This window comes from Molossus molossus, unplaced genomic scaffold (assembly GCF_014108415.1).
Source record: "Molossus molossus isolate mMolMol1 unplaced genomic scaffold, mMolMol1.p scaffold_m16_p_8, whole genome shotgun sequence".
Classification (NCBI taxonomy): domain Eukaryota; kingdom Metazoa; phylum Chordata; class Mammalia; order Chiroptera; family Molossidae; genus Molossus; species Molossus molossus.
In genome coordinates this window covers 99,690,402-99,715,461 of record NW_023425402.1, presented here as the reverse complement: position 1 = coordinate 99,715,461, position 25,060 = coordinate 99,690,402, and the positions used below count along the sequence as shown (strand labels likewise).

General features: G+C 42.6%; 1 protein-coding gene across 1 annotated transcript in view; it reads right to left on the bottom strand.

The window, feature by feature from the left end:
* The window catches only part of PLEKHG1 (pleckstrin homology and RhoGEF domain containing G1), a 211,446-nt gene that overhangs the window by 43,436 nt on the left and 142,950 nt on the right, over positions 1-25,060 (bottom strand). The window contains exons 5-6 of the mRNA XM_036248920.1: positions 16,864-16,964; positions 95-164 (exon numbers count right to left, since the gene is read on the bottom strand). Coding sequence (XP_036104813.1) covers positions 95-164; positions 16,864-16,964 — 171 coding nt within the window. The remainder of the gene's footprint in view (positions 1-94; positions 165-16,863; positions 16,965-25,060) is intronic.

Below are 25,060 nucleotides of genomic sequence, written 5' to 3'. Positions count from 1 at the left end.
CAACATGAAACAAACCAGTCATTTGAGTGGTAAAATGAAAACAACTTGCACTCCGCATCTGTCTTGTTGGCCCAGAGGCATGAGCCCTGCTTACCTTGGACACAAAACATTCTGCTATGGCCACAGGGTCATTTTCACAGTTTTCCAAATCTTGCAACAGTTCACTAATAAAAAAATAATAGAAAATATTAGACTGTAGTCTTACGATTGAGGACATTTTATATAACTTAGAAGTTTAAACATTAATATGGCCTCTACAAGGAATCATGTTTAATTGGATAAATGAGGGCCTATTGTGAGTACATCCAAGGCTTGGATAAGGGACTTGCCCAAGGTCATGATGAACAGGAATTTAAACATTAGTCCGACCTATAACTGTCCCAACCAGAGATAAGCTCTGACTAACATTTAGGTCTTCTAGATGTTTCTCATTGTCTACACGGTGCTCACACACATTCATTCATTCATCAAACAGCATTTTGGTACCCGGTACTGTGGGGGCGCTCAGAGCAACGGTCTCCTGAAGCTCAGAATCCAATGGAGGAGTCAGGCATTCAGTGAAAATCACACTAACATATACAAACTGTAAACAAAGATAGTGCTCTATCGGAAAGATATGCTAGGGAAGAAAATATCTTTTCTTTTTTTTTGGTTAATCCTCACCCAAGGATATTTTTCCATTGATTTTGGATAGCGTGAAAGGGAGAAAGGGGGAGAGAAAGAGAGAGAGATACATCGATCGGCTGTTTCCTGCCCGGGTTGGGGATCAAACCCACAACCCAGGCATGTGCCCTTGACCAGGGCTCAAACACAAGACCCTTTGGTCTGAGGGCCAATGCTCTAACCACTCAAACTGGTCAGGGCAAAAATATCTTCTCTTAGATGTAAATCAATATTATTTTGTAATGATTCATTATTTGAAGTAACTGTATAATATTTCATTGGGTAAAAGTAGCATAACTAATTTAATTAATTTCCCACTCTTGGATAAAATTCTACAAGTGGAATTGCTGGGTCAAAGGGCATACTCAGTGTACATGTTAACACATTTCCAAATTGCACTTCATAGAAATTGTATTAATATATATTTTACTACATTAAGTGTTTATTTTTTATTTATTTATTTTTTTTATCCTCACCCGAGGACATTTTCCCATTTTTTTGTTCAGGTAGAGTGGGAGGGAGAGAGGGGAACAGAGAGAAAGAGAGAAACATCGATGCGAAAGGAACACATCGAGTGGCTGCCACCCGCACGACTGACCAGGGCCGGGGACAAACTGCAACCGAGGTACGTGCCCTTAGCGGGAACCGAACCCGGGTCTCTCAGGACCGCAGGCCGATGCTCTAACTGCTGAGCCAAACCAGCCAGGGCTTAAGTGTTTATTTTGATTAGCTGTGTATTACATATTTAATAAAAAAGTAAGAGGGTTCTGTAGGCACTATTAAACTTTAACTTACACAGTCCCGCCTTCTGTTCCCCACTTTTGATCACTACCTTCCAGAAGCATTTTCAGCCGTAACTGTTTCCACTGAATGTACCTGTTTCTGAACATGCTGACACCACGTTTTCATTACCTTTCAGGTTGATATAGTATTATCTACTTCTGCATTTCCCCAAAGCTGTTCTCCTCCCATCTTCTCAATAAGTTCTGTTATGAAATTTGATTTAAAGTCAGAGCTTACATTTTTATTCTATTTTTAATAGATTAAAAAAATTTTTTTTTCCTTTATTAATTTGAGAGAGAGAGAAAGAGAGAAACATCGATGAGAGAGAACATTGATTGACCACCTCCTGCATGTCCCCCTTCCCACAATCCGGGCATGTGCCCTGACCAGGAATCGAACCAGCGACCTCTTGGGGCGTTGGTTGATAATCAACCACTGAGCCACACCGGCTGGACGGAGCTTACATTTTTAAAAATTTATCTTTATTGTTGAAAGTATTACAGATGTCTCCCTTTTCCCCCTATTGACTCCTTCCTTCCCAATCCCACCCCCTTATCTTCACACCACTACTGTCTGTGCCCATTGGTTATGAATATATATGCATATAAGTTCTTTAGTTTATCTCTTCCCATCCCCCTCCCCCTTCCCTCTCAGGTACATTTTAAATATTATTCCCAGCCAAGTCTTGCAGTACACCATAATTACATTTCCTTTCTTCTACAACCATGTTTCCCCTGGGGTTAAACTTTTCTCTCTCTCTTATTTTGCTTTGTATCAAAGCACACACCACTAATTTATCTATAAACTTTGCCCCAGAAATAGAACTCTCTTCCCACTGTGTGCAAACATCAGGTCGTCTGTTGGCTGCACTCTTTCCTGGTGACCTCCGTCCTGCAGCCCGCTGTCCTGCTCCCACCTGAACAGGTGGCCCTCCAGCCTGCTGGTTCTCTCTCCAGCACCGTCCTGCGTTGCCCTTCACCTAGCTGCTGTGCTGGAAGATTTGTTTCTTAGATGCCATTTCAGACGTATTTCCTCCAGCAGCTTTCGGAGTAGGGGTAACAGGTGGTACATTTTCTGAGACTCTTATTTCAAATTATTCTTCCTTCACACTTGGCTGATGATGTCAGTGGATATAGGATTCTTGGTTGGAAGTCATTTTCTCTGAGTATTCAGGAAACTATCTATTGCCTCGTGAATTCCAATGCCGAAGAGAATAATATCATTCTGATTTATGATCCAGGTTCCACGAGACCTGTTTTTCTATTCTGGAAGCTTTTGGAATGTTCTATTTGTTAACATAATTCTGAAAGTCTGTTTCCTGAACAGAGCCAGTTTGAATATTTGGGAAATATTCTTGAACTTCAGTTCTCAAAGTGACCTCGGGTTCCTGAGACTCCTTTAGGAGGTCCAGAAGGTCATTACTTTCATAAAGATACTTAGACACTATACTCTCATTCTTCCATGAGACTATAGTGGATTTTTCCAGGGGCTGTATGACCTGTAATAGATGAAAAGTAAAAGCAGATAGGAGAATCCTGCTGTCTTCTAGTAAGTCAGACAGTAAAGAGATTTGCAAAAATGTGAAACAATTCCAACGTACCAAAAATGTTAGTGAGAATAGTAGTTAAATTCATTTTCTAAAAATCTGTGGATTTATTGTTGTTATTACTGAATAACTTGATATTTTAACAATTCCTCAGTTTTAATTTCTATTGCAATAAACAAAATATCATAAACTATAAACAAACAATGCTTTTTGGGTCCTCAGGATTTTTGAGCACGTACAGATCCTGGAACCAAAAAGCTAAGGAACCTGTCCCTGGATGATGTTTTTGACATTTCCTTCCCTCCATTCTCTCTTCTCTCTCTTTTTGAAGCTCCTATTTTTCACATTTTTTATCCCTCCTATTTTCTCTCTTTTTGTTTATTGTCTTGTTTTCTGAGAGAATTCAACTTTATTTTCCATCCTATTTTATTGAATTTTTTTCATTTTTAATATCTGATTTTTATTTCAAAGTGTTTTTCTTTAAAGTAAGCTCTTTCGATATTTTTTTGCTACTTTATGGGTATAAAGCCTTTTATCTCCAAGGATGAGAATGTTGTTGTTATTTTGGTCTGTTCCTCCCTGCTCCTTGGTTACAGCTGTACTTCTCTTTCTCCGATCATTCCGGCTTCTGTCGTTCACCTAGACCTCTCCCCCAACACTCGGGATCCGCGTTGGCCCTTTTCCATGCGAAGGTGAGACACCATCGACCACTGTAAAGTGTGCAGAAGTACCTCCTTCACAGCTGCTCCTCCCTCCAAGGCAGCGGCTCTCAGCTATTGGTGTTGGAACCTGTCTACACTCTTTTCTTTTTGATTAATCCTTAGTTGAGAATATTTTTCTACTGATTTTTTCAGACAGAGTGGAAGGAAGAGAGGGAGAGAGAGAGAGAAACATCAATGTGAGAAGAGACACATCGATTAGTTGACTCCCACACGACCACAACCAAGGCCGGGGATCAACCCTGCAACCCAGGTACATGCCCTTGACCCTTTGGTCCACAGACTGATGCTCTATCCACTGAGCAAAACCGGCCAGGGCCTGTTTACACTCCTAAGAATTCTTGATGTGGATTTTATCTATCAACATGAGCTATATTAAAAATGAAAACAATTGTTAAAAATTGATCAATTCACTTCATAATAAATATAATTATATGTTAGCATAAATCACTTTCTGTGAAATATAGATTTTTATGAAACCAAAAAGATCAGTGAGGAGAGTAGCCCTGTTTTACATTTTTCCAAACTCTAATGTCTACTTTAACCCAGATGGGACTCCCGTATCTGCTTCTGCAGTCAATCTACTGCAATCTGTTATTTTGGTTGAAGTATACAGGAAAAATATGACATAATGACACATGTCATTAGAAAAGGGAGGCGTATTTTTTTTTTTTTTTTTTTAGTTTTCTGTTTATTTGTTTGTTTTTGTTTTTTAATACTCACCCAAGGACATTTTTCCATTGTTCAGATAGAGTGGGAGGGAGAGAGAGAGAGAGAAACATCGACGTGAAAGGGACACATCAACTGGTTGCCACTCACACGACCCCAACCAGGGCTGGGGACAAACTGCAACCAAGGTACATGCCCTTAGCGGGAACTGAACCCAGGTCTCTCTGGACCTCAGGCCGACTCTCTAACAGCTGAGCCAAACTGGCCAGGGCAAGGGAAGCATATTTTAATAGCCTTTCAGAGAAATGGGGATATCTTTCTTAGACATTACCCTGAAACTCAACAAGTGGTAGTTTCTTAGAGGTTTGTTAGAGTCTGAAACCACACCAATGTACCATACTGTCACTTTAAAATCCATTGTTCTATCTTGTACTTTGAAAAGATCTTTTACCAAATGCATGATTTCAGGAGAGTCCCAATTTCAAACACTCTTTCCTAATATTCTTATAAAAATATTCCTTTTGTAAGATTGTTTTTAGCTTAGAAGATATAGTTCTGATATTTACATCAATATCTTTTATAGGAGCATTTGAGATCTTGCTCCCCAGCATATGTCATCAGGTTGGCTTGAATATACTCTCATAAAAAGTAAAAAAAAGTCCTTTATAGAAAGGTGGGTGTAATTAAAGACAGGTGAAATCTAGTCATTGGGACCTAAACACTGGATAGAGATAAAAGGTTGAAGAAAGGACAGCCGATGGAGCGACAGCTCTGGGTGAGTGGTTCTCATTACTGGGAGATGCAGTGCTTGGAGGTAGGGTTAGTGCCCAGGTCTTTCCATTGAAACCCTCTTTCTGAGCACAGAAGAATTTTGAGAAGAACCCATCATGTTATTTCTCATAGCTTAATAGAAATACTCCGTGACAGTATTTAACTCCTTTGTCCTAAATGCTATGCTCGTCAAGCTGCCCCTGGAGCTTTAATGTCATCTCCAGAGCTGACTTGCCGGCAGGAGGAAGTGTCTCGGGCACCCACCCAGGCTCTAGGTACAACTCATAGGTAAATGAATGACGGACTCTCATTGCTTAAGAACCACAGATCTGGGAGGTTGCTCGGACACCTTCCAGTCCCAACCCCTAATTTTAAGGTGAGGAAATCATGGCTCATTAAAAGGGAGGTGGCTTCTCTTAGGTCACACAGCTAATAATTAATGGCCACGGCTGGGGTTGGTGTAGGGTTCTAAATGTCAGTTCTGTGCTCTATTATAAATTCATCTATTGAAAGATTTGTTTACTGATTGGCTCCAGAAAGCTGTGGGCTAGACTCTGCATCATGGTGTCTTCAACATGGTGCCTGCCTACCTGGGAGGCCTTGTTTGAGTGACTTGGCCAGCTTTCCTTTACAACTCTTCTCTAAGATAGGATAAACACTCTGAGAATGGGGAAGAGTGAGGAGGAAGTAATGGGATTTTGCTCACGCCCTTGTCATTGGGGCTATCATCTTGACAGAGTTGGCCCACCACCCTGTTTGCCTTCCATTCAACACAGTGATTACAGAAAGCCTCCTGCGCCTGGCACTGGGATAGGCCCCAGGGTTAGAGAGTAAAGAACATGGACAAAGGCCCTGTCCTATGGTGCTCATGTTCTCATTGGGGTGATAGTGTTAATAACTGAATACATACACAACACAATATCAAACACTGTTAGTGGGAATGCAAAATGATCCAGCCACTATGAGAAATAGAATGGAGGTTCTTCAGAAACCAAACCAAACAGAGCTACCACATGATCCAGCAATCCCACTTTCGGACATTTGTCCAAAAAAATTGAAATCAGGATCTTGAAGAGATAGGAGGACTCCCATACTCATTGCAACAGTTAACATAAAACCAAGATGTGGAAACTACCCAAATGCTCATGAAGGGGTAAAACTGTGAAATGTGTGCCCTGGCTGGTTTGGCTCAGTGGTTGGAGTGTCAGCCTGCGGTCCAGAGAGACCCAGGTTCCATTCCCGCTAAGAGCGTGTATCTTGGTTGCAGTTTGTCCCCGGCCCTGGTTGGTCGTGCGGGTGGCAGCCACTCAATGTGCCCCTTGCATGTCGATGTTTCTCTCTCTCTCTCTCTCTCTCTCTCTCTCTTCCTCTCTCCCCTTCCGCTCTGTCTGAACAAAAAAATGGAAAAATGTCCTCGAGTGAGGATAAAAAAATAATAATAAAACAAACTGTGAAATGTGGAAGATACAGTAAAATACGAGATAACATGGATGAAACAATAACACATTGTACACTTAAACATTTGTTAAGAGGGTAACATCACATGCCAAGAAAAAATAAAATATTAAAAACCCATTTTGCTACCAAAAAAAAAAAAAATCCCTAAATGAAATTACAGGAGAAACTCACACATTATAGCACATTATCACTTAATAAGAAAAATGTTTATGTGAAAAATAATAAAGTATTGGTTTTACTAAAAACAAAACAAATAAAAAAACACCTAACAAGCTGATGAACAAAATAGACGCAGAGACGTAGAAGTAGGGTACAGACTGATAAACCTCGGAAGAGGGTTTCAGGGGGGAGGGAAGAGATAAACCACAGAACTTATATGCATGTATATGTAACCATGGGCATAGACAACACTGCTGGGGACGAGGTGGGGGGGGGGGATCGGGAGAAGGGTGTCAAATGGGGAAAAAAGGAGAAACATCTGTAACAAAAATAAATTAATTAAAAAATTTAAAAAACTCACCTAATATGACATTTTACTATGAGATATGAGCAAATGAAGCGGGTGATGTGGTAGGAAGCACCTGAGGCTGGGTGCGGGGGCAAGGGTGCTGGAGCAGGCATGGAAGATTCTCCGAGGAGGGGACACTTGAGTGTGGGGAGCGTTACAAGAGAAAGTCATTTAAGATACTGGCTGTGAGTCCTGGACAGAAGAGGCTTGGTGTGTTCTTGTGCAAGGTATAGAAAGGAAGCCCCCGTGGCTGGAGTTTGATGAATATCAGGGGATGTGGGAAGTACAAAAAGAAGACAAACTGCCCTGGCCAGTTTGGCTCAGTGGTTAGAGTATCGGCCTGCAGTCCAGAGAGACCGGGGTTCAGTTCCCACTAAGGGCACGTACCTCGGTTGCAGTTTGTCCCTAGCCCTGGTTGGGTTGTGCGGGTGGCAGCCACTCGATGTGTCCCTTTTATGTCAATGTTTCGCTCTCTCTCTCTCCCTCCCACTCTATCTGAACAAAAAATGAAAAAATGTCCTCGGGTGAGGATAAAACAAAAAACAAAGAACAAGAAAACAAAAGGAAGACAAACTATAAAATAATATGCCATGTACTATGGGTGCACAGATGGGGCCATGGGCTGTGTACAGCAGTCACTAAAGACACTTCATAAAAACCAGAAAAAGGACTGTCTCTCTGGAGTTACAGCCCGATGCGGTGGGGACTAGGCTTCTCATTGCGTCAGTGTGACTAATGAACACCTCCATGTGGACATCGGCAGGAAGGGGTGACTCGTGGACTGTGTTCTGTACTCAGAACTAAAATTAGAGCCATCCTACCTTCAGGTTTGGGGTATTTTCCCTTTTCCCCGAGAAACTGTTCCAAATATTTCCTCCTTTTTGAGTAGGACTATAAAAAAGACAATAATATTTTTCATTCGAGCTCGAGTCCCTTGTTTGGATGGGAAACAAGAGGAAACTGTTCTCTGTGATAGAACGTATCACATACAAAATTTTCTCCAACCACTGATGTGAACTTGAGGTTGGAAACTGTATTTTGACCTTGGAGACTGCACTGCGTTACACTGAATGAGATTCAGGAACGGGGCCTCGCCCCTTCCGGTCTGCAACAGACTCAGCACCACCCCCTCTTCCCACCCCGCTAAGTAGGTCACAGCATCCACAGAGGCTCTCGTGCACGTGGGAACAGAAAATGGGAGGAGGTGAGCAGAATTACATGATCATTCATTTTACTGATACATTAGTACTGGCCTTGAAAAGTTCCCATGAAAAAAGCCTGTGGGTACAAGTATTTCCACCACTGTGCAAAAGTTAAAGATATATTGGTGGCATGAAAATTGGTGGGAAGAAAAGAGAACAGCCCCCACCTTTCCTTGCTTTATTGTTATGTGTCCCATGATTCATCTTCTACATTACATTTCAAGGGAGAAAGAAAGCATGGCCCAAATACCTTTTTTTTTTATCCTCACCCGAGGACATTTTTTTATTTTTTGTTGAGATAGAGTGGAAGGAAGAGAGAGAGAGAGAGAGAGAGAAACATTGATGTGAAAGGGACACATCGAGTGGCTGCCACCCGCACGACCAACCAGGGCCGGGGACAAACTGCAACTGAGGTACATGCCCTTAGCGGGAACCGAACCCAGACCGCAGGCCGACGCTCTAACCACTGAGCCAAACCGGCCAGGGCCCAAATACCTTTTTTAAAAATCTTAAGATGTGTTACTTGCTCTGTGAAGCTCAGATACAACTAATTGCATGGTCCTCAGAGTCTGCAAAGCATTTTGTCCATTCCTCGATGATCTGGCGGCTCCTCGGCCAGACAGTGGTGTCATTCGTCTTTATACTGCCAGACTTAGGGATTGCACATAGGTGTTGGAGACGAGTTGAAGGAAAAAGGAAATTTTACTGCTTCTTTAGGAGAGGGAAGGGAGCTTTGATTATTGTAATTTGCCAAAGAATAATTTTAAATTAGAAATTCAATACAGAGGAATGGTTTCTCTTTCTTCACTCTTTATTCTTTTTATTTTAGAGAGAAAGGAAGGGAGAGGGAGAGGGAGAGAGAGACAGATCGATGTGAGAGAGAAACATGGATTGGTTGCCTCCTGTACGCACCCCCGGGGATTGAAACCACAACCTCAGTATGCCCTGACGGGAATCAAACTCGAGACCTTTCGGTGTAGGATGATGCTCCAACCAACTGAGCCACTCCGGCCAGGGCTCCTCACTCTTTATTCTTAAAGAAAGATTCAATGCCCTGGCCAGTTTGGCTCAGTGGTTAGAACATTGGCCCATGGACCGGAGAGTCCCAGGTTTGGTTCCCACTAAGGGCACATACCTTGGTTGCAGTTTGTCCCCGGCCCTGTTGGGGTCATGTGGGTGGCAACCAGTCAATGTGTCTCTTTCACAGTGATGTTTCTCTCTCTCTTCCTCCCTCTCTCCCTCCCGCTCTATCTGAAGATAAAAATGCAATAATGTCCTCGGGTGAGAATTAAAAAAAAAAAAAAAAGAAAGATTCAAGTTACAGTTTAGATAACTTTTTTTCTATTCCAAGATGCTATGTACTATAGTTGGCAGTAACAAAACAAAACAAAACAAAAAAAAGTTTTGGGGATTTTAGGGGCAAGTTAAAATGGGGAAAGTAGTTTTTTTTTTTTTTCTTGACTGACCTAGTTTCTTGACCATTTGGGGATTTCTTCCAGACACCAAACCAGAGACTTAAATATCCAGGCTATCATAGGGATTAGGGGAGAAAGAGAGATCTTGGCACCAAAACAACAACAACAACAACAACAAAAACCCAAAAATGAAGTCTTAATTGCATTCTAAAACATTTCATGTTGGAATATTTTGTGAAATACCAATTTAAGTCTAGTCATATACCAAAACTGAACAAAGACAGTACTAGGAAAGAATGAAATACTATTGTCACTTATGAATATGAATGAAAAATTCTTTTTTTATTTTATTTTAATTAATTTTTAAAATTTCAGATAGAGTGGAGGGAGGGAGGAAGGTTGAAAGAGAGCGAGCGAGAGAGAAACATTGATGTGAGAGAGATACATTGATTGGCTGCCTCCCGCATGACCCCGACCAGGGCCAGGGATCAAACAGAAACTGAGGTTCGTGCCCTTGACCAGAATCAAACCCAAGACTCTTTGGTCCACAGGTCGACACTAATCATTGAGCCAAACCGGCCAGGGCAAAAAATTATTTAAAAAATACAAACGAATCAAACTTATCAGTGTATAAATATATAAAACATCAAGTAGGGTTTAGTCTAGTAATGTATGCATGATTCAGATCAGAATGCCTATTAATATAATTTACCACATTATGAACAGGAGAAAAACCATATGCTAATTTTTCTTATTAAGCATTCAATAAAATTCAATATTCATTAACAATAATATCTTAGAAAAATGGGAAAAGGGGTTTATTGGAATCCCAGAGCAAATATCGTACTTAATGGTAAAACAGTTACAGCATTCCTGCTAATGTCAGAAAGAAGGCAAGTACGCCGACATCAAGTCAGCGTTATATGGTGGGACTCAAAGCAATAAGACAAGGAAAAAACATGAGGGGTAGAACTGTAAAGGAACAAAACAAAATGAAACACTCTCCTCATTTCAGATACCACTGTCTGCATAAAAATTTTTTTTAAAAATCTATAAAACACTATTAGAACTAATAGGAAAGTTTAGAAAGTTAGTTGGATACATTATCAACATATAAAAGCAAGAGCATTCTTCGCTGACAATAATAGCCAACTAAAAATTACATATATAAAAATGATGGAGAAATTATAACACATTATTATAGGACATTTAAAAAGGTTTGATTAAAGAGATATATGTTTATGGATGGGATGACTCAATATTGTAAAGATGTCAATTCTGCCAAAATTAATCTATAATTTAAATGCAATTTCAATAAAAATTCCAACAGAGTTCTTCATGAACTTGCCAGAGCAAAGAGTCAAGAAAAACTAAGAAATAAGCCAATCAAAGAAAAATACCACATGATCTCACTTATTTGTGGAATATAACTAACAGCAAAAGCTGATGAACAAAATAGACCCAGAGACAGAAAGGAGTATGGTTCAGACAGACAAACCTCAGAAGAGGGGGGTGGGGAAGGGATGAGATAAACCAAAGAACTTATATGTATGTATGTGTTACCAATGGACATAGACAACAATGCTTGGGGGGGTGGGGGTGGGATAGGAAGGAGGGTGTCGTGGTAAAAAGGAGAAACATCTGTAACAAAGATAAATTAATTTTTTAAAAATGTAAAAAAAAGTCTTGCCTAAAAATGAAAAAAAAACCCCAAAAACCCCAAAATTAAGACAATGTTGAATAAGAGCAATGTGGGCTTAATAATTAGGGCAAAGTGGTTTAGGGCAGAGATGAGCAAATAGACCAGTGAAACAGAATACAGAGTCCAGACACAGACCCATGCATACAAGCAAACTTGACATGGGAAGAATGTAGAACTACAAATCAACACAGAAAGAATGTATTTTCAGCCCAGGGTGATGGGAACATTGGCTAGCCATATGAAAATAAGAATCTGGATTTCCTAACATATACCACACTTGCATCAATTTTAGTTAGGTTAAGGATATATGTAAAAAGCAAGATTTTAAGACTTTTATAAAAAATAATTCATAAATTGAGAATAGGAGATGATTTTTAAACACTACACAAAACCCACATACTGTAAAAACTATATTTATTTAGTGTAGTCAAACTTATGACTACAACTTCTTTTGAAAGAAACCACAACTAAAGTTAAAAAAACAAATTTCATACTAGGCCATGATTTGCAACTCACATAATCCACAATGATCCCTAGCCAGAATTTATCAACAACTCCTACACAACAACATGAAAAAGAAACATCCTGACAGACAAATAAGCAATGGATATGAGCCAATAAACAAGAAAAGATGCTGGGTCTTACTGTAATTGGCAAAAGGCAAAGCAATACAGTCTCACAATGGAATATTACACAGCAGTTAAACAAAGTAGAGCTATAAATCTCAAAAATGTTGAGTGAAAAACATTTGTAGCCCTGGCCGGTTTGGTTCAGCGGTTAGAGCGTCGGCATGCGGTCCTGAGAGACCCGGGTTCGGTTCCCGCTAAGGGCATGTACCTCGGTTGCAGTTTGTCCCCGGCCCTGGTCGGTTGTGCGGGTGGCAGCCACTCGATGTGTTCCTTTCACGTCGATGTTTCTCTCTCTCTCTCTGTTCCTCTCTCTCCCTCCCACTCTACCTGGACAAAAAAATGGAAAAATGTCCTCGGGTGAGGATAAAAAAACAAAAAAAACAAACAAAAAAAAGAAAAACATTTGTAAAAAATTGACCCGATTTATGCCATGCTTGAAATAAATGAAAGCATGTTACATATTTTATTTATTTTTTAGAAAATATTTTTTCTTGTTCTGGCCCCTTTGGCTCAGCAGTAGAGCATCAGCCCATGGACCAATGAGTCATGGGTATGATTCTGGCTAAGGGCATATAGATCAGTTGCAGTTTGTCACCAGCAGAAGGCAACCAGTTGATGTGTCTCTCACATCGATGTTGCTCGCTCTCTCTCTCTCTCTCTCTCTCTGTCTCTCTCCCCATCTCTCCCTCCCTCTTACTCTATCTGAAGATAAATGGAAAAATATCCTCTGGTGAGGATTTAAAAAAAAAAAAAAAAAAAAAAATATATATATATATATATATATATATATTGATTTTGGAGAGAGAGGAAGGGAGAAGGAGAGAGAGATAGAAACATCAATGAGAGAGAACATTTATTGGCTGACTCCTGCATACCCCTCACTAGGGATCGGGCCCACAACCTGGGCATGTACCCTGACCCGGAATGGGACCAGTGACTTCTTGGTGCATGGGTCAATGCTCAACCACTGAGCCACACCGGCCGGGCACCATGTTACATATTTTAAATAAATATTTAAATATATAGTCATGGTAACAAAATCATACTTGGAAATGAAACATCGAGTCTTGGATAGCAGTTGCAGTTACAGTGGCACATTGAGTCAGATTGTACTGGCTTGCCTGAGCGAATTCTGCATCTCTTCCTAATTCCATGCTCAGCGATGTCTTGGTAGGGGCATGAAATCTGCTGTGGTGGGAGTGTTTGTACCATAGGAATTGGCAAACACTACCAATCCCAGGTTCCCCTCCCTTGTCCTCAGCCTGGAGAACAGGTTTATCAACACTGTGCCATTGACCCCAGAGTGAAATGCAATTGGGAGGAGTACACATGAGGCTTCGATATTATTTGTAATGTCATTATGTTTTAAATAATTACTAAAGCAAATATGGCATAAAGAGAGGCGTTGATAGAGTGGGGTGGTTCACGGGTGTTGATCATATTACTCTGTGCTTCTCTGTATTTTGGAAATATTTCCCGAAAAACAAAACCTAGTCATCATAAAACCATTTCTTTTTTACCCTCTTTAATTTTACAGATTTAAATCTTGCTTAGTTGGTCATAATAATATTATATGATGTTGAGAAACCTGGACCTGAGTAAATAATAGAAACTTTTAAATTATTTCAAGCCCAAACCTAGATTTGTTGGGTAGTTGTACCTTTGAAGTCAACTGATGTGGGGTGGTATGGTCTAAAAGATTCATAAGAAGCATTAACATAAAAAGGCACATCAGTATTCTTATTTAACTAAATATATTAGCAAAGACATCTGAGCTCTATATTTAGACTCCAGATTTCACAGAAAATAATAAAAATGAATAGAGACAAAACAGTACAAACAATTCAACTATAAAAGTTAACAAGAAGATATTCTGGAACATACTTATAATGAAATAAAAATAATAATACCAATAGAGATTTGACAAAACCAGGTATTCAAATGGGCTGGGTTGGATTTCCAGCGCTATGTCCTTGAGCAAGAGACCGTCTACACTATACGACCCATTCCTGTCTACCAGACAGGACCCGCGCGCTCTGAGATGTGCATCTGATCTACCTCACAAAGCTAAGAGGGTACATTAGAGAATGCATGTGCAGGAGGCTATGTAAATGGGATCCACACAGGGGATAGGCCCGAACATGGTCACACACAGTGGTGTCACTGCATCGATGCCTCACACATCATCATCAGGGCTCTCATTCATGCTGACTCGGGTTATTTCACACATGTCTGACTTCCTCGTTGAGAGAACGCCAAAGAGAAAAGAACAGAGAACCAATTCAGAACTTGAAAGGTCTTCTCAGTCTTCCAACTGCTGCAGACTGGGCTCTACTGGCAAGACCCCATGTTGCTGACACAGGGTGACTCCATTCTCATCTTTCTTTAAATGAGCAGACACATGAAGTTCTGGACTCCAGGGCGGGGAACCCTCCCTGTATCACACACAGTGAGTGGGAGTCAGAGAGGCCCAGATGAGGCAGATGGGGTGAACACACGCAGGGCTCTAGGTCTCTGAAGTAAGCAGCAGATAACGAGTCACTGCCATCAGCTCACAGCCAAACCCCAGGAAGGTACAGGCCGGGGCCTCCCGCGATCTGGCCACATCCCTCTGCCCAAGTTACAGTGCCATTGGTGGGCTCTGGAAGGCTCGGAGGATTTTACCATCAGCAACATGGAGGGGGGCTGCTCTAACACCAGCACATTGCATGGACATGTGGACTCTACATGCCCTAGTTCAGCTTTTTATGTCCTTTCTCTGTTTTCTTATTACTGTGTTTATCTGATCTAGACAGTGTTTCTCAACCACAGTGCACATTACAAACATCTGAGGACCTTTTAACACTTCCTGGTGCCTTGGCCCCACACCAGTCCCATTAATCAGAATTCCTGGGGGTAGCAGCCCACATATTTTTTTTTTTAAAAGAAAAGCTTTCCAGCCCTGGTCGGTTTGGCTCAGCGGTTAGAGCGTCGGCCTGCGGTCCTGAGAGACCCGGGTTCGGTTCCCGCTAAGGGCGCGTACCTCGGTTGCAGTTTGTCCCCGGCCCTGGTTGGGTTGTGCGGGTGGCAGCCACTCGATGTGTCCCTTTCACGTCGATGTTTCTCTCTCTCTCTCTGTTCCTCTCTCTCCCTCCCACTCTACCTGAACAAAAAGTGGAAAAATGTCCTCTGGTGAGGATAAAAAAAAAAAAAAGAAAAAGAAAAGCTTTCCAGGTGATTCTATCCAGTGTGCAGCCCAGGCTGAGAACCACTCTCGTGGAACATGCAAGCTGGTGTTCAAAGGCTACTGAATCAAATGACAGAGATGTTGCAACACTGGCATCTCTGACATCCTCGTTTTCCAAGCTGAAGGATGAGTTGATGCAACTCGGCAGGCACATCTCCCAGCAGCCAGGCTGTGCTAGCGGGTAGGGACTCAGAGGTGGCAAAGGGGATGTGGATCTCAGAGAGCTCCCATACACTCATTTCAGTACAAAGAGTGGGGAGGGTTTATAACCTGCATCGTGGTTGAGTCGCATGATGACAGGACACCGCAGAACGTCATAACGGGATGTTACTAAACAAAGTCGGTCCTCACCGCTTAATATTTTTGGGTTTATTCTGTGTTGGCATTGAGCTGGGTACTGTAGGTGGATCAGCTCACTGAAACTTCACAATAACCAAAGGAGGTAGGTATTCTTATTGTTCCTATCTATCTATCCATTCATTCATTCCACAAAAGTTCTGATGCTCACTATGGGCCAGGTGCTGTTTCAGGCCTTTGGGCTGTAACAAAACAGATGGATCCCTGCCCTCAGGGAGTGTTCTGTAAGTGGGAGTGGGGAAGAAAGGAACAAGACACGTATCCCAAAAGTCAATCACATCATATGTTAGAAACTGCTAAGTTCTGGGAGGAAAAGAAAGAGCAGAGTAGGTAAGGGGTGTGTGTGTTTGGGGAGGAGGGGCACCACCTAAGCGCATTGAGATAGGAAGAGCTGAGCAAAGACTTGAACTGAAGAGTTATTTATTTGACTCCATTAAAGACTCACAGAAGGATATATACATGGCTCGGCTGGGAGACGAACCCAGATAACCGAGTAATGAGGTACGTGCCCTTAGAGGGAACCAAACCCAGGTCTCTCTGGTCCGCAGGCCGACACTCTAACCCCTGAGCCAAATTGGCCAGGGCAGAGTCTGTACTCTTAACCTGCCTACTACCTGGTCTTTCAAGAAGTATCACACTACGTTAGAATAACTCACTTGCTTGCCCAGCCCCTCCAGCTCCCTGTCTGTTTTGTTTACTATGGAAACTCTCTAAGCCCAGTGTCTGCTACATCATAGGTACTTAATACATGTTTGAATTAAATTAATCATTTTCAATTTTAATGATTAACTAATATGAATTAATATATATATATGATTTAAAGTTTTTATTGTGTGTTTACTGTGTCCTGTCCACTCCCTAGACAGAAGAACATTTTCGGGAGGTGCAGTGGAGGTGAGGATGCTGTAGACGAGGCCAGCATGGGTTACTGGATGCTCTGTTCATATTGGGTTGTGGAAGAGAGATGCCACTGCTGTGTCAGGGCAAAGGTCTCTCTTCTGAGCCAGGAGGATGGAGCGGGACAGGACATTGAATAAATGCAAGACCCATAAACAAACAAGAATGTTTCCAGGTGGAAGACCTCACGGCATGAGAGCCCACGCCACTGTATGAAGTCAAAGCAGGGATTCCAGGTAAAGTTTTCTTAGGCTATGTTCATTTGAGAGAAAGTCATAATGTCCCAATACGAGAACAATCTTTTGAGTATTCACTTACCTATTGAAGTGGTAGATATCCTGTATGTTTCCAAAAAGGGCTGATCTTTCTTCTGTCCCCAGAGGAAGTTTCGTTTGGTCCCTGATGCAGTCAAGGTAATCCTGTGGAATCAACGAGAAGGATGTTGAGCACTGTGGTCCTTCACCTCAGCTCCAGTTGGCAAGATGTGTCTTTCACATCCGTTTCAAGTGACTATTATACTAAAGTGCTCATTAATTCTACTATGAGAATACAGAGTCTCTCTTTTATTAATGATGATAATACTTAACATATTCATAGAATGGGGATTTTGAGCAAAGAGAGTATCATATACATTTAATGATCTACCTGCCCTCGGCCCGAAAACATCATCTGCTGTTTCCTTGAATGATATGATATGATACCTTGATATGGTAAAAGATACTTCAAAATTCATACAGTGAGAAACCAGAAATACAGATCTTAAAATTTCTCATGGCAAGAAAAATAATTTGTAACTATGTGAAGTAATAGATGTTAAACTTATTTACTTAACACACTATCACACACTATATATATATATATATACGTATATATTATAAACCTTAATATAATGTTATATGTCAATTGTATCTTAATAAAACTAGAAAAAAGTGACAAAGTTGATTTAAACATAACCTTCAAGTTAGAAAGCACTCAGTTGTTATAGAACTAAATTGATCCCCAAATACCAACTTATTTTTAAAAAGTTTTTTTTAAAACACTTAACTCAGGCTATCTAATAGGCGATGTTAACGCCCCATGGGAAACTTTGAAATGATTTGATCTGTTTTAGCATAGAAACAGCTGCAGACTAGCTAACTGGGACTCAGACCCACAGTGGGTTAAATGCACGTGGTTTGGTAGCTATTTGAACTGCTGAGAGGCGAACTCCTTATTGCCCCGTGTGCTAACCAGTTCGTAACTGAGTCTTCTTCCTGCAGCATTCTTGAAAAAAGACCTCTGTAGGAGGCAAAAACACAATAAAGACAAAAGTGAAACCAGCTGAAATAACGTAAAATAAAAAATAAACACAGTCCCCTGCCCTGTATGATGTACTATAACCCTCTACCAAACACTTTGCAGCACTTAAAAGAAGCAACCCTGTGAAAAGTCAGGCAGACCATGAAAATCCCAGCACTATAACCTCAATCCAAAGTCCAGTCACAATTACGATAGGATTTAGATGCAACTAGCAAAAGCGGGAACTGAAATGTAAGAAGCATCAGATAATTGTTTCTTTTCTTTTAATAATCCACATTGATTCCCTCATGCGCTTTGTGTTCCGCCGATGAAAAACAGGCAGGGTTTCGTCGTTAACTTTCCCAGTAGCACATTTCACAGATGACATCAAATAACTGTTCAACATTCCAGTTTTTTAGCATTAAGATCATTGTCATGCATGAATTATTGTTCATAATTTTTTGTTTTTGAAACTAGCTTTGTGGTAACATCTGTTCTTCTTAAGAAAGTGGTCATCTCAATAAGAAATTAGATTCACAGAGTTTAAGTGCATTTGTCATTAAAAACCCACAAGAGCAAGCCCTAGTCTCCTTACTTTTATGAATGGGACAATTATAAGAGGCTTACGTGTCTGCAGAGCATGCAGAGGTGCCCAGATGAGAAATGCTGTCACAGCATTTTGAACACGTAAAACCTAAACTACATTTCCTCAACAAAACAAAACTAAAACATGCATTCATGCATATCTTCATAAATTTGTACATGGTACATGGTTCCCAAGGATGGGCTAATATTGAACTTGCACTGAATGGTTACATTTGATAGTTGCTTTGATCAACATTTTAAAAGGACAAATTGTACACAGAATTAAGAAGGTAGAACCGAAGGATATGAATAGATATGAAATTAAAGAGGAAACCAGAAGGCTATGGATGGGCATGATGGGCACCAAAAGGCAGGATGGAGGGAGGGGCAGAGGGGACGGATTCACGCCAAATCCATCTGGCTGGCGCAATGGGGTTTAATGAGAAAACGAACAATCCTTTTTCTCACTTCAAGCGCGAAGCTTGCTCATTTGCAGAAACCTGAAACTAAATTCTTCATGTGAGGGAAAGATTGAGTTAAGGGGCTTAAAGAATTTCATCTGGGGTGAGAGACAAAGAATGCGGCCCCCTTCCAGCAAATGATGGCCTGTGGCCAACTGAAAGCATTTCAAAACCCCAGAGTCTGTGGTAGAGAAACTAGATTGTAAAAGCTGCTTGTTTTCTGAAATCGTTGAGAAAATACATCGTTAGGAGTCCAGATTTTTGCAGGCCACTCTAGAAAACAGATCAAAGTCAAATGGCCACAACTTGTTACCCCTGCTGATCATAATTAAGTCCTTTAAAAGGATACTTTAACCCGAAACCAGTTACTGAAACCTACTGTAGCATGCGTTAGCAGTTGCAATCATCTCAGGCCAAAATGAGAGGTTTGTAGCTCAGTGATAATAAGAGCTCATTCTGTGCTCAAACGACAGTGCAAAGACACCAAAAAATTTATGAGAGACTGTTGCACTGCTTATTAATTTTATTGGCTTAATGTGAGCGCCTATTGCTACCCTACTGTTAACAACGAAGGATCCATTGAAAACGTTTGCATTGAAAACAATTATTCTCCAAGAGGATCAAGAATTTACTCAGGGGCCCTGGCTGGTTACTCAGCGGTTAGAGCGTCGGCCTGCGGTCCAGAGAGACCCGGGTTCAGTTCCCGCTAAGGGCGCGTACCTCGGTTGCAGTTTGATCCCGCCCTGATTGGGTCGTGTGGGTGGCAGCCAGGTGATGTGTCCCTTTCACATCGATGTTTCTCTCTCTCTCTCCCTCCCACTCTATCTGAACAAAAAATGGAAAAAAATGTTCTCAGGTGAGGATAAAAAAAAAAAAAAAAGAATTTACTCGGGGGAGATACACTCACACAAAGAACTTTTCACCACTTGGATCGTTTTGTTACATAGTTTTAAGTTTTCCCTAAGGTATTTATTTTCCCATCAATTTATACCCTTAAGATCTCCACCACTGTAATATTTGTCCATGAGTTTCCTCTCATTAACTTTTTCATTCCTTGTAATGTCTATACTGAAAATATACGATCATCTAACTTGGTGCTGTTTGAGGTGTGGTCAGTGAACAGGAGCCTGTCTGCGGGCTGTTGGTTACTGATCTGCAGCAAGGTTAGTGCAAAAGGAGAGGGAGCGCTGGAGACTTTCATTTTGACAGAATGAGATATGCCGAATCTAATGATACATTTGGACTTGTATTTTGCCTGTCTGATTTATTCTACTTTATTTTTCTAGTAGTTTTATTATTGTATTTTTCAACTGTGTCATTGTGTGATTGATCAGAATACACACACACACACACACACACACACACACACACATGTTCCTCATGACAGTTAGTTTGAGAAGCCTGGTTTGGATAACTGTCCAGCAGAGATATTGTAGAAGTTGGGGAAGAATTCAATTCAGATTCAAATAAAAAAAGGTTCTGTTCATGCCTGGGCCGGTTTTGCTCAGTGGTTAGAGCGTCAGCCCGCAGACTGAAGGGTCATAGGTTCAATTCCTGGCCAAGGGCACATACCTGGGTTGCAGGTTAGATCCCCAGCCCTTGTGGCCATGTGGGAGACAACCATTCAATGTGTCTCTCTCACAATGATGTTTCTCTCTCTTTCTCCCTCCCACTTTATCTAAAAATAAATGAAAAAATATCCTTGGGTGAGGATGAACAAAAAAAAAATGTTCTGTTCATAAATCCTGCTCATATTTCAAAATTCTATCTACTGATATTGTGGTTTATCCTTTTGATCTAATTTCTGTTGTTAGCATCCCCAAATTCCAAGTCTTTTGCTATAATTCCTCTTGAAGGCGTTTTGGAGGAAGCACCTTCTCCTGCTTCTCCACCTCCACCTTCTCCAGCAGCCAGTCATCTCTTCATCCACAAACCTGCCTCCCGAACATCGGTGTTACGCTGGGAGGCCACACAGCTTCCACTTGCATGTCAGTTTACAGCTTAAAAGCACATTCATGTTCATTCCCACAGAAATCCCCCTTCTCCCTTTTTTTGAGGACACAGGAATACATGTCAAGTTCTGTTTTACAAGCTAGGAATTTTTAAAAAATGAATAAAACATGATCCCTTCGCCCAGGAAGATCCCTGTGTAGTTGAAAGACAAGTGTAAGCAAATAACTACAATCCAGTTTTAGGCCACACGACTGGTAAACATTCAGCTGCAGCAGAGAGGCGGCCGAGGAGGGAGTGGTCGGTTCCAGGGCAGGGAGAGGCTGGTAGAGCAGGTGACCAGGGCACTGAATCTTTAAGGAGGACCAGGAGTCTGAACACAGAGAAAGGAGCAGGAAGGAGCTGACCACATCCAGGAAGACGAAAAGACTAAACAAAGGCACAGGATAAGGGGCGCACGGTCAGCCAGGGCGCTGAAAGGAGCCGAGAAGAGCTGGAGGTGCAGGGCTCGCCCCTGGCTGCCCAGACTGGGAGGTGGGCTGCAGTAGGGGACCAGGATGGAGTGAGGACAGGGCTGATCCCAGAGAATCTTCCATGCTCTGTAGGTGCTACAACCACTGAAGGATGTAATGAGGCCAAAGCCCATCCCAGTATCAGTAAAGAAAATAGGACAGAAGCTATAAAACGGCCGGTGGGGAGACCAGTTAGACCAGTGCAGCAGCCCCGGTGAGCTCACCCAGGTCCTCCACAGGTTCCTGGGGAGGTGGTATTGAGCTGGGTGAGGAGAATGAGAATGGGAGCCAGTCCAGGGTGAGGGTCCCAGTTGAAGTGACTGAGGGACAGTGATGGCTTTCAAGTGAGGGGAGTCTGGGCTCCTCTCTCTTCTCTCACTTTCCACTTCAAGGAGGAGGGTGCCGTTCCCCTGGCTTCTGGCAAAGACATTTTCTCATCCACGCGACAGTAAGTGAATGGAAAGGCGGTGACACCAATCCCCCATCTCCTCTTCCGTGTGGCTGCAGCATGGGGGGGCCGCTGCTCCCTTCGGGGAGAGGAACGACCAGCTCTCACCCTGCTGCCGGACCTTCGTCCCCAGGTGGCTGTTGGGGCGACACGAGCGGCGCGCTGCTGCTGGGCCTGCGAGACCGGCCACGGGGCTCCGGCCTTTCTGGCCAGCGTGTACCCTCTGTACTTGCCTCGCTCACACCCAGACGAAATACTCCCAGACACCTCTGGGGACTGGTGGTGAGAAGAAGACAAGGCCTATCCTTTGGCCTCGCTCATCTAGCTGGTAGATGGCTGGAGCGCCCATTCTTGTTCTTGTTAGGGTCACAGCTCGGAGTTAAGTGCGGGTTTTAGTTTCCAGTCACGGTCCTCTGTCCAAGCCGAGCCCTCAGGGCCACCAGCACAGGTGTGGCTGGTGCAGAGCTCAGGCCTGCCCACATCGCTTGCACGCTTTCTGCCCATTCCCGAGGGAACAGAGCGGAGCAGGTGGCATTCTGGAGTGAAGGCAGGCACTGGTTTTGGACGCGTGAAGACTGTGGCCACTATGAGACATTCCCTAAGAAAGACCTGTTGGGCACAGGGTCCGGGAAGAAAAGCTGAGGGGTCTGCTCAGAGCCCTGTGGGGAGCTGGAAGTGCCCAACTGCGGGTTTGGGCTCCGTCTTCCGCTGCGCTGGCAGGTGATGGGGCCGAACGTTCTCCCCTGCTTCAGGCCCAGGGGCACCGCCGTGTGTGGCCCTGAGAAAGCAGCCTTAGAGTATCTATCTCAGTGCCAGTACATTGCAACCTTGGAGGGGCGGGGATCAGCAGGCACAGCACCCAAGGGAGTCTCCCATGGCAGTGAGAACACCAAAAAGCCCTTGTAAAGAAAATTAGCAAAGCAAATTCAGAGCTGTGAGGCCTTGGGAAGCAGAGATCTGTGGCTCACACTGTTTAGGGACTGCACTCCTAGGGAGAAGTGTGAGGGGCTTTGTAGGGTCCAAGGATCCTGCGCACAGAGCCAGGCCTGCACTCCCCACCTCTTCCAGAAACAAGCTCAGGTAAACCGAAGGGGTGATGGAATTCCCGTCCAGTGATTACAGAGAGGTACTGCCTGACTTGGAAGTAGGAGAGAATGGGAGCTACATTTTGAGATGTTGGGCTATAACGGAAAAGAGTGGTGGGGCAGTAACTGGGAGAGAAATAGGACCAGGAAGGGTTGATTCACTGATGCATCCATCTGTCCCTCTATCTGTTCATAAATCTATTCATCATGCATCCATCCACCCCCCCATAAATCCATGTATCCATCCATCTATCCATGCATCCATGAATCCATCCATCCATCTATCCATGCATCCATCCATCCATCCATGAATCCATGCATCCATCCATCCATCCATCCATGAATCCATGCATCCATCCATCCACCCACCCACCCACCCACCCACCCACCCATAAACAGGCTGGTTGGCGTCAGAAAGGAGATAATGGAGGGCAGAAGCTTGGCATGACGGGAGGGGAATAACTAGCAATCATAAGCACAGAAGAAGACAGAAGGTGACTGTCAGAGCTGAGGTGAAGGGATGAGAACAGGGATGAAAGACAGAAAGACAAGCACTTCTGGGAAGTCTGGGCAGGGAGCACCATCTAGTTGAGTGGGGCAGCGATTGACCAAGTTGACACTGGTCAGCTTCATTTTAAGCTGTATAAAACAAAATTCTAACAAGTCAGAGTGTTTGGAGTAAAAAGTTCCCTCTTCCTCCACAAAGACCCCTTTCTCCCCAAATGTCATTCTCCAGAGGTAACTCTGGTTAATGATGTCATATGCATGACTCTGGGCTATATTCTAGGGCATAATTATATCTTGCAAAAATGAGATTCTACGCTTGATTCACAACTTTGTTTTTTTCCCCCATTCAATGTATATAAATACACATAATTCTTGCATGTAAATATAGTTCTTTCTCATTCTTTATATGGCTGCATTGTATATAATGCATTTAATAAAGATTTTGGGGGGCACATCCTATGTGTGAGTCACTGTGTGAAAGGGGGCATTCAGAGATGAGTCAGATGTGATTCCGGTTCCTCCAGGGTGCTCACGAGAGAGCAATGAGAAAGACATGTAAAACAAGTAAGTCACAGTGTAACAATGTAAGTGTTAGAATTATTTACAGTGCCAGGAGAGTGTAGAAGAATACATTTTCAAATGAAAGAAACTTTTATCTTTCTTCCAAATAAGCTGCTAAACAAGGTTTATAGTAAAGTTTCCTGCTGTAGCTTTTAGATAAGGTATCAGAAGTCTAATCACCAAGTTAATCTCTCTTCTTTCTCTAGCCACATCCACGGGGGAGGAAGGTACCGCCAAAGAGAAGGGTGAAAGCTGGGGTCTCTGGCCACACCCTCAGGCTGGAAACGAACGCTGTGATTGTGGGAACAATGTTTTCCCTGAGATGATATCATGGAGCCCCCACACCACAGAGAACTGGACTGAAAATACAATATATCATCAACATGCCAAAATCTCTCTGCCAGCATTGTTGGGGGTGGGGCAAAGGGGAGGCAGGAAGAGACAAGAGGATAGGAGAACAAATGGGAGGAGTGGAGGGGGAGAGAGTGAAAGAAGAGAACAAAGAGAGAGGAGGAAGAGGAAAGACCAAGTAAGAGAGAAAGAAAAAAACATGCACACATTTGCGAGAGAGAAAGGGGAGAGCGAAGGGAGGGAGAGAGGGAGATAGAAAGAGAGAAATCCAAATGAAAATTAAAAACAGCTTCTGCGGCTGATACATCAGTTTTCCTAATTGATGGCACAGAGGCTGGTCTTCAGGTTTGATGGCTCTGAGATATTGGAGTAAGAGAATACGTAAGTGGGAGGTTTCAGCCTCATTTACCTTCTACAATCCTTTCAATGCATAAAACATCAGTGAAAAATGTCAGGAATGGCCTTCTTAAGCTGTGACAAATGGTACATGAGCCTGTTCAGTCACCTCCATTGTTTCGCATCTCCTGAAAGAAGGGGGCTAGGCAGTTCCTCTCGGGGAGGAGGCTGGACTGCTAGACCTAGAAAGAGGAGGGTTGGGCAGTTCTTCCAGAAAGAGAAACTTGGGGAGGGGATGGGGGAACTGGAATTCTGTTCAAAACAGCAATGTTGAATAGAAAGAGCAATAATAATCTTTCCTTGAAGACCACTGGGAATATTTGGTTTCCCCCAAAGACTTTAAGCAGAAAACACATGTCTACTAGCTGTCTATAGTAATCT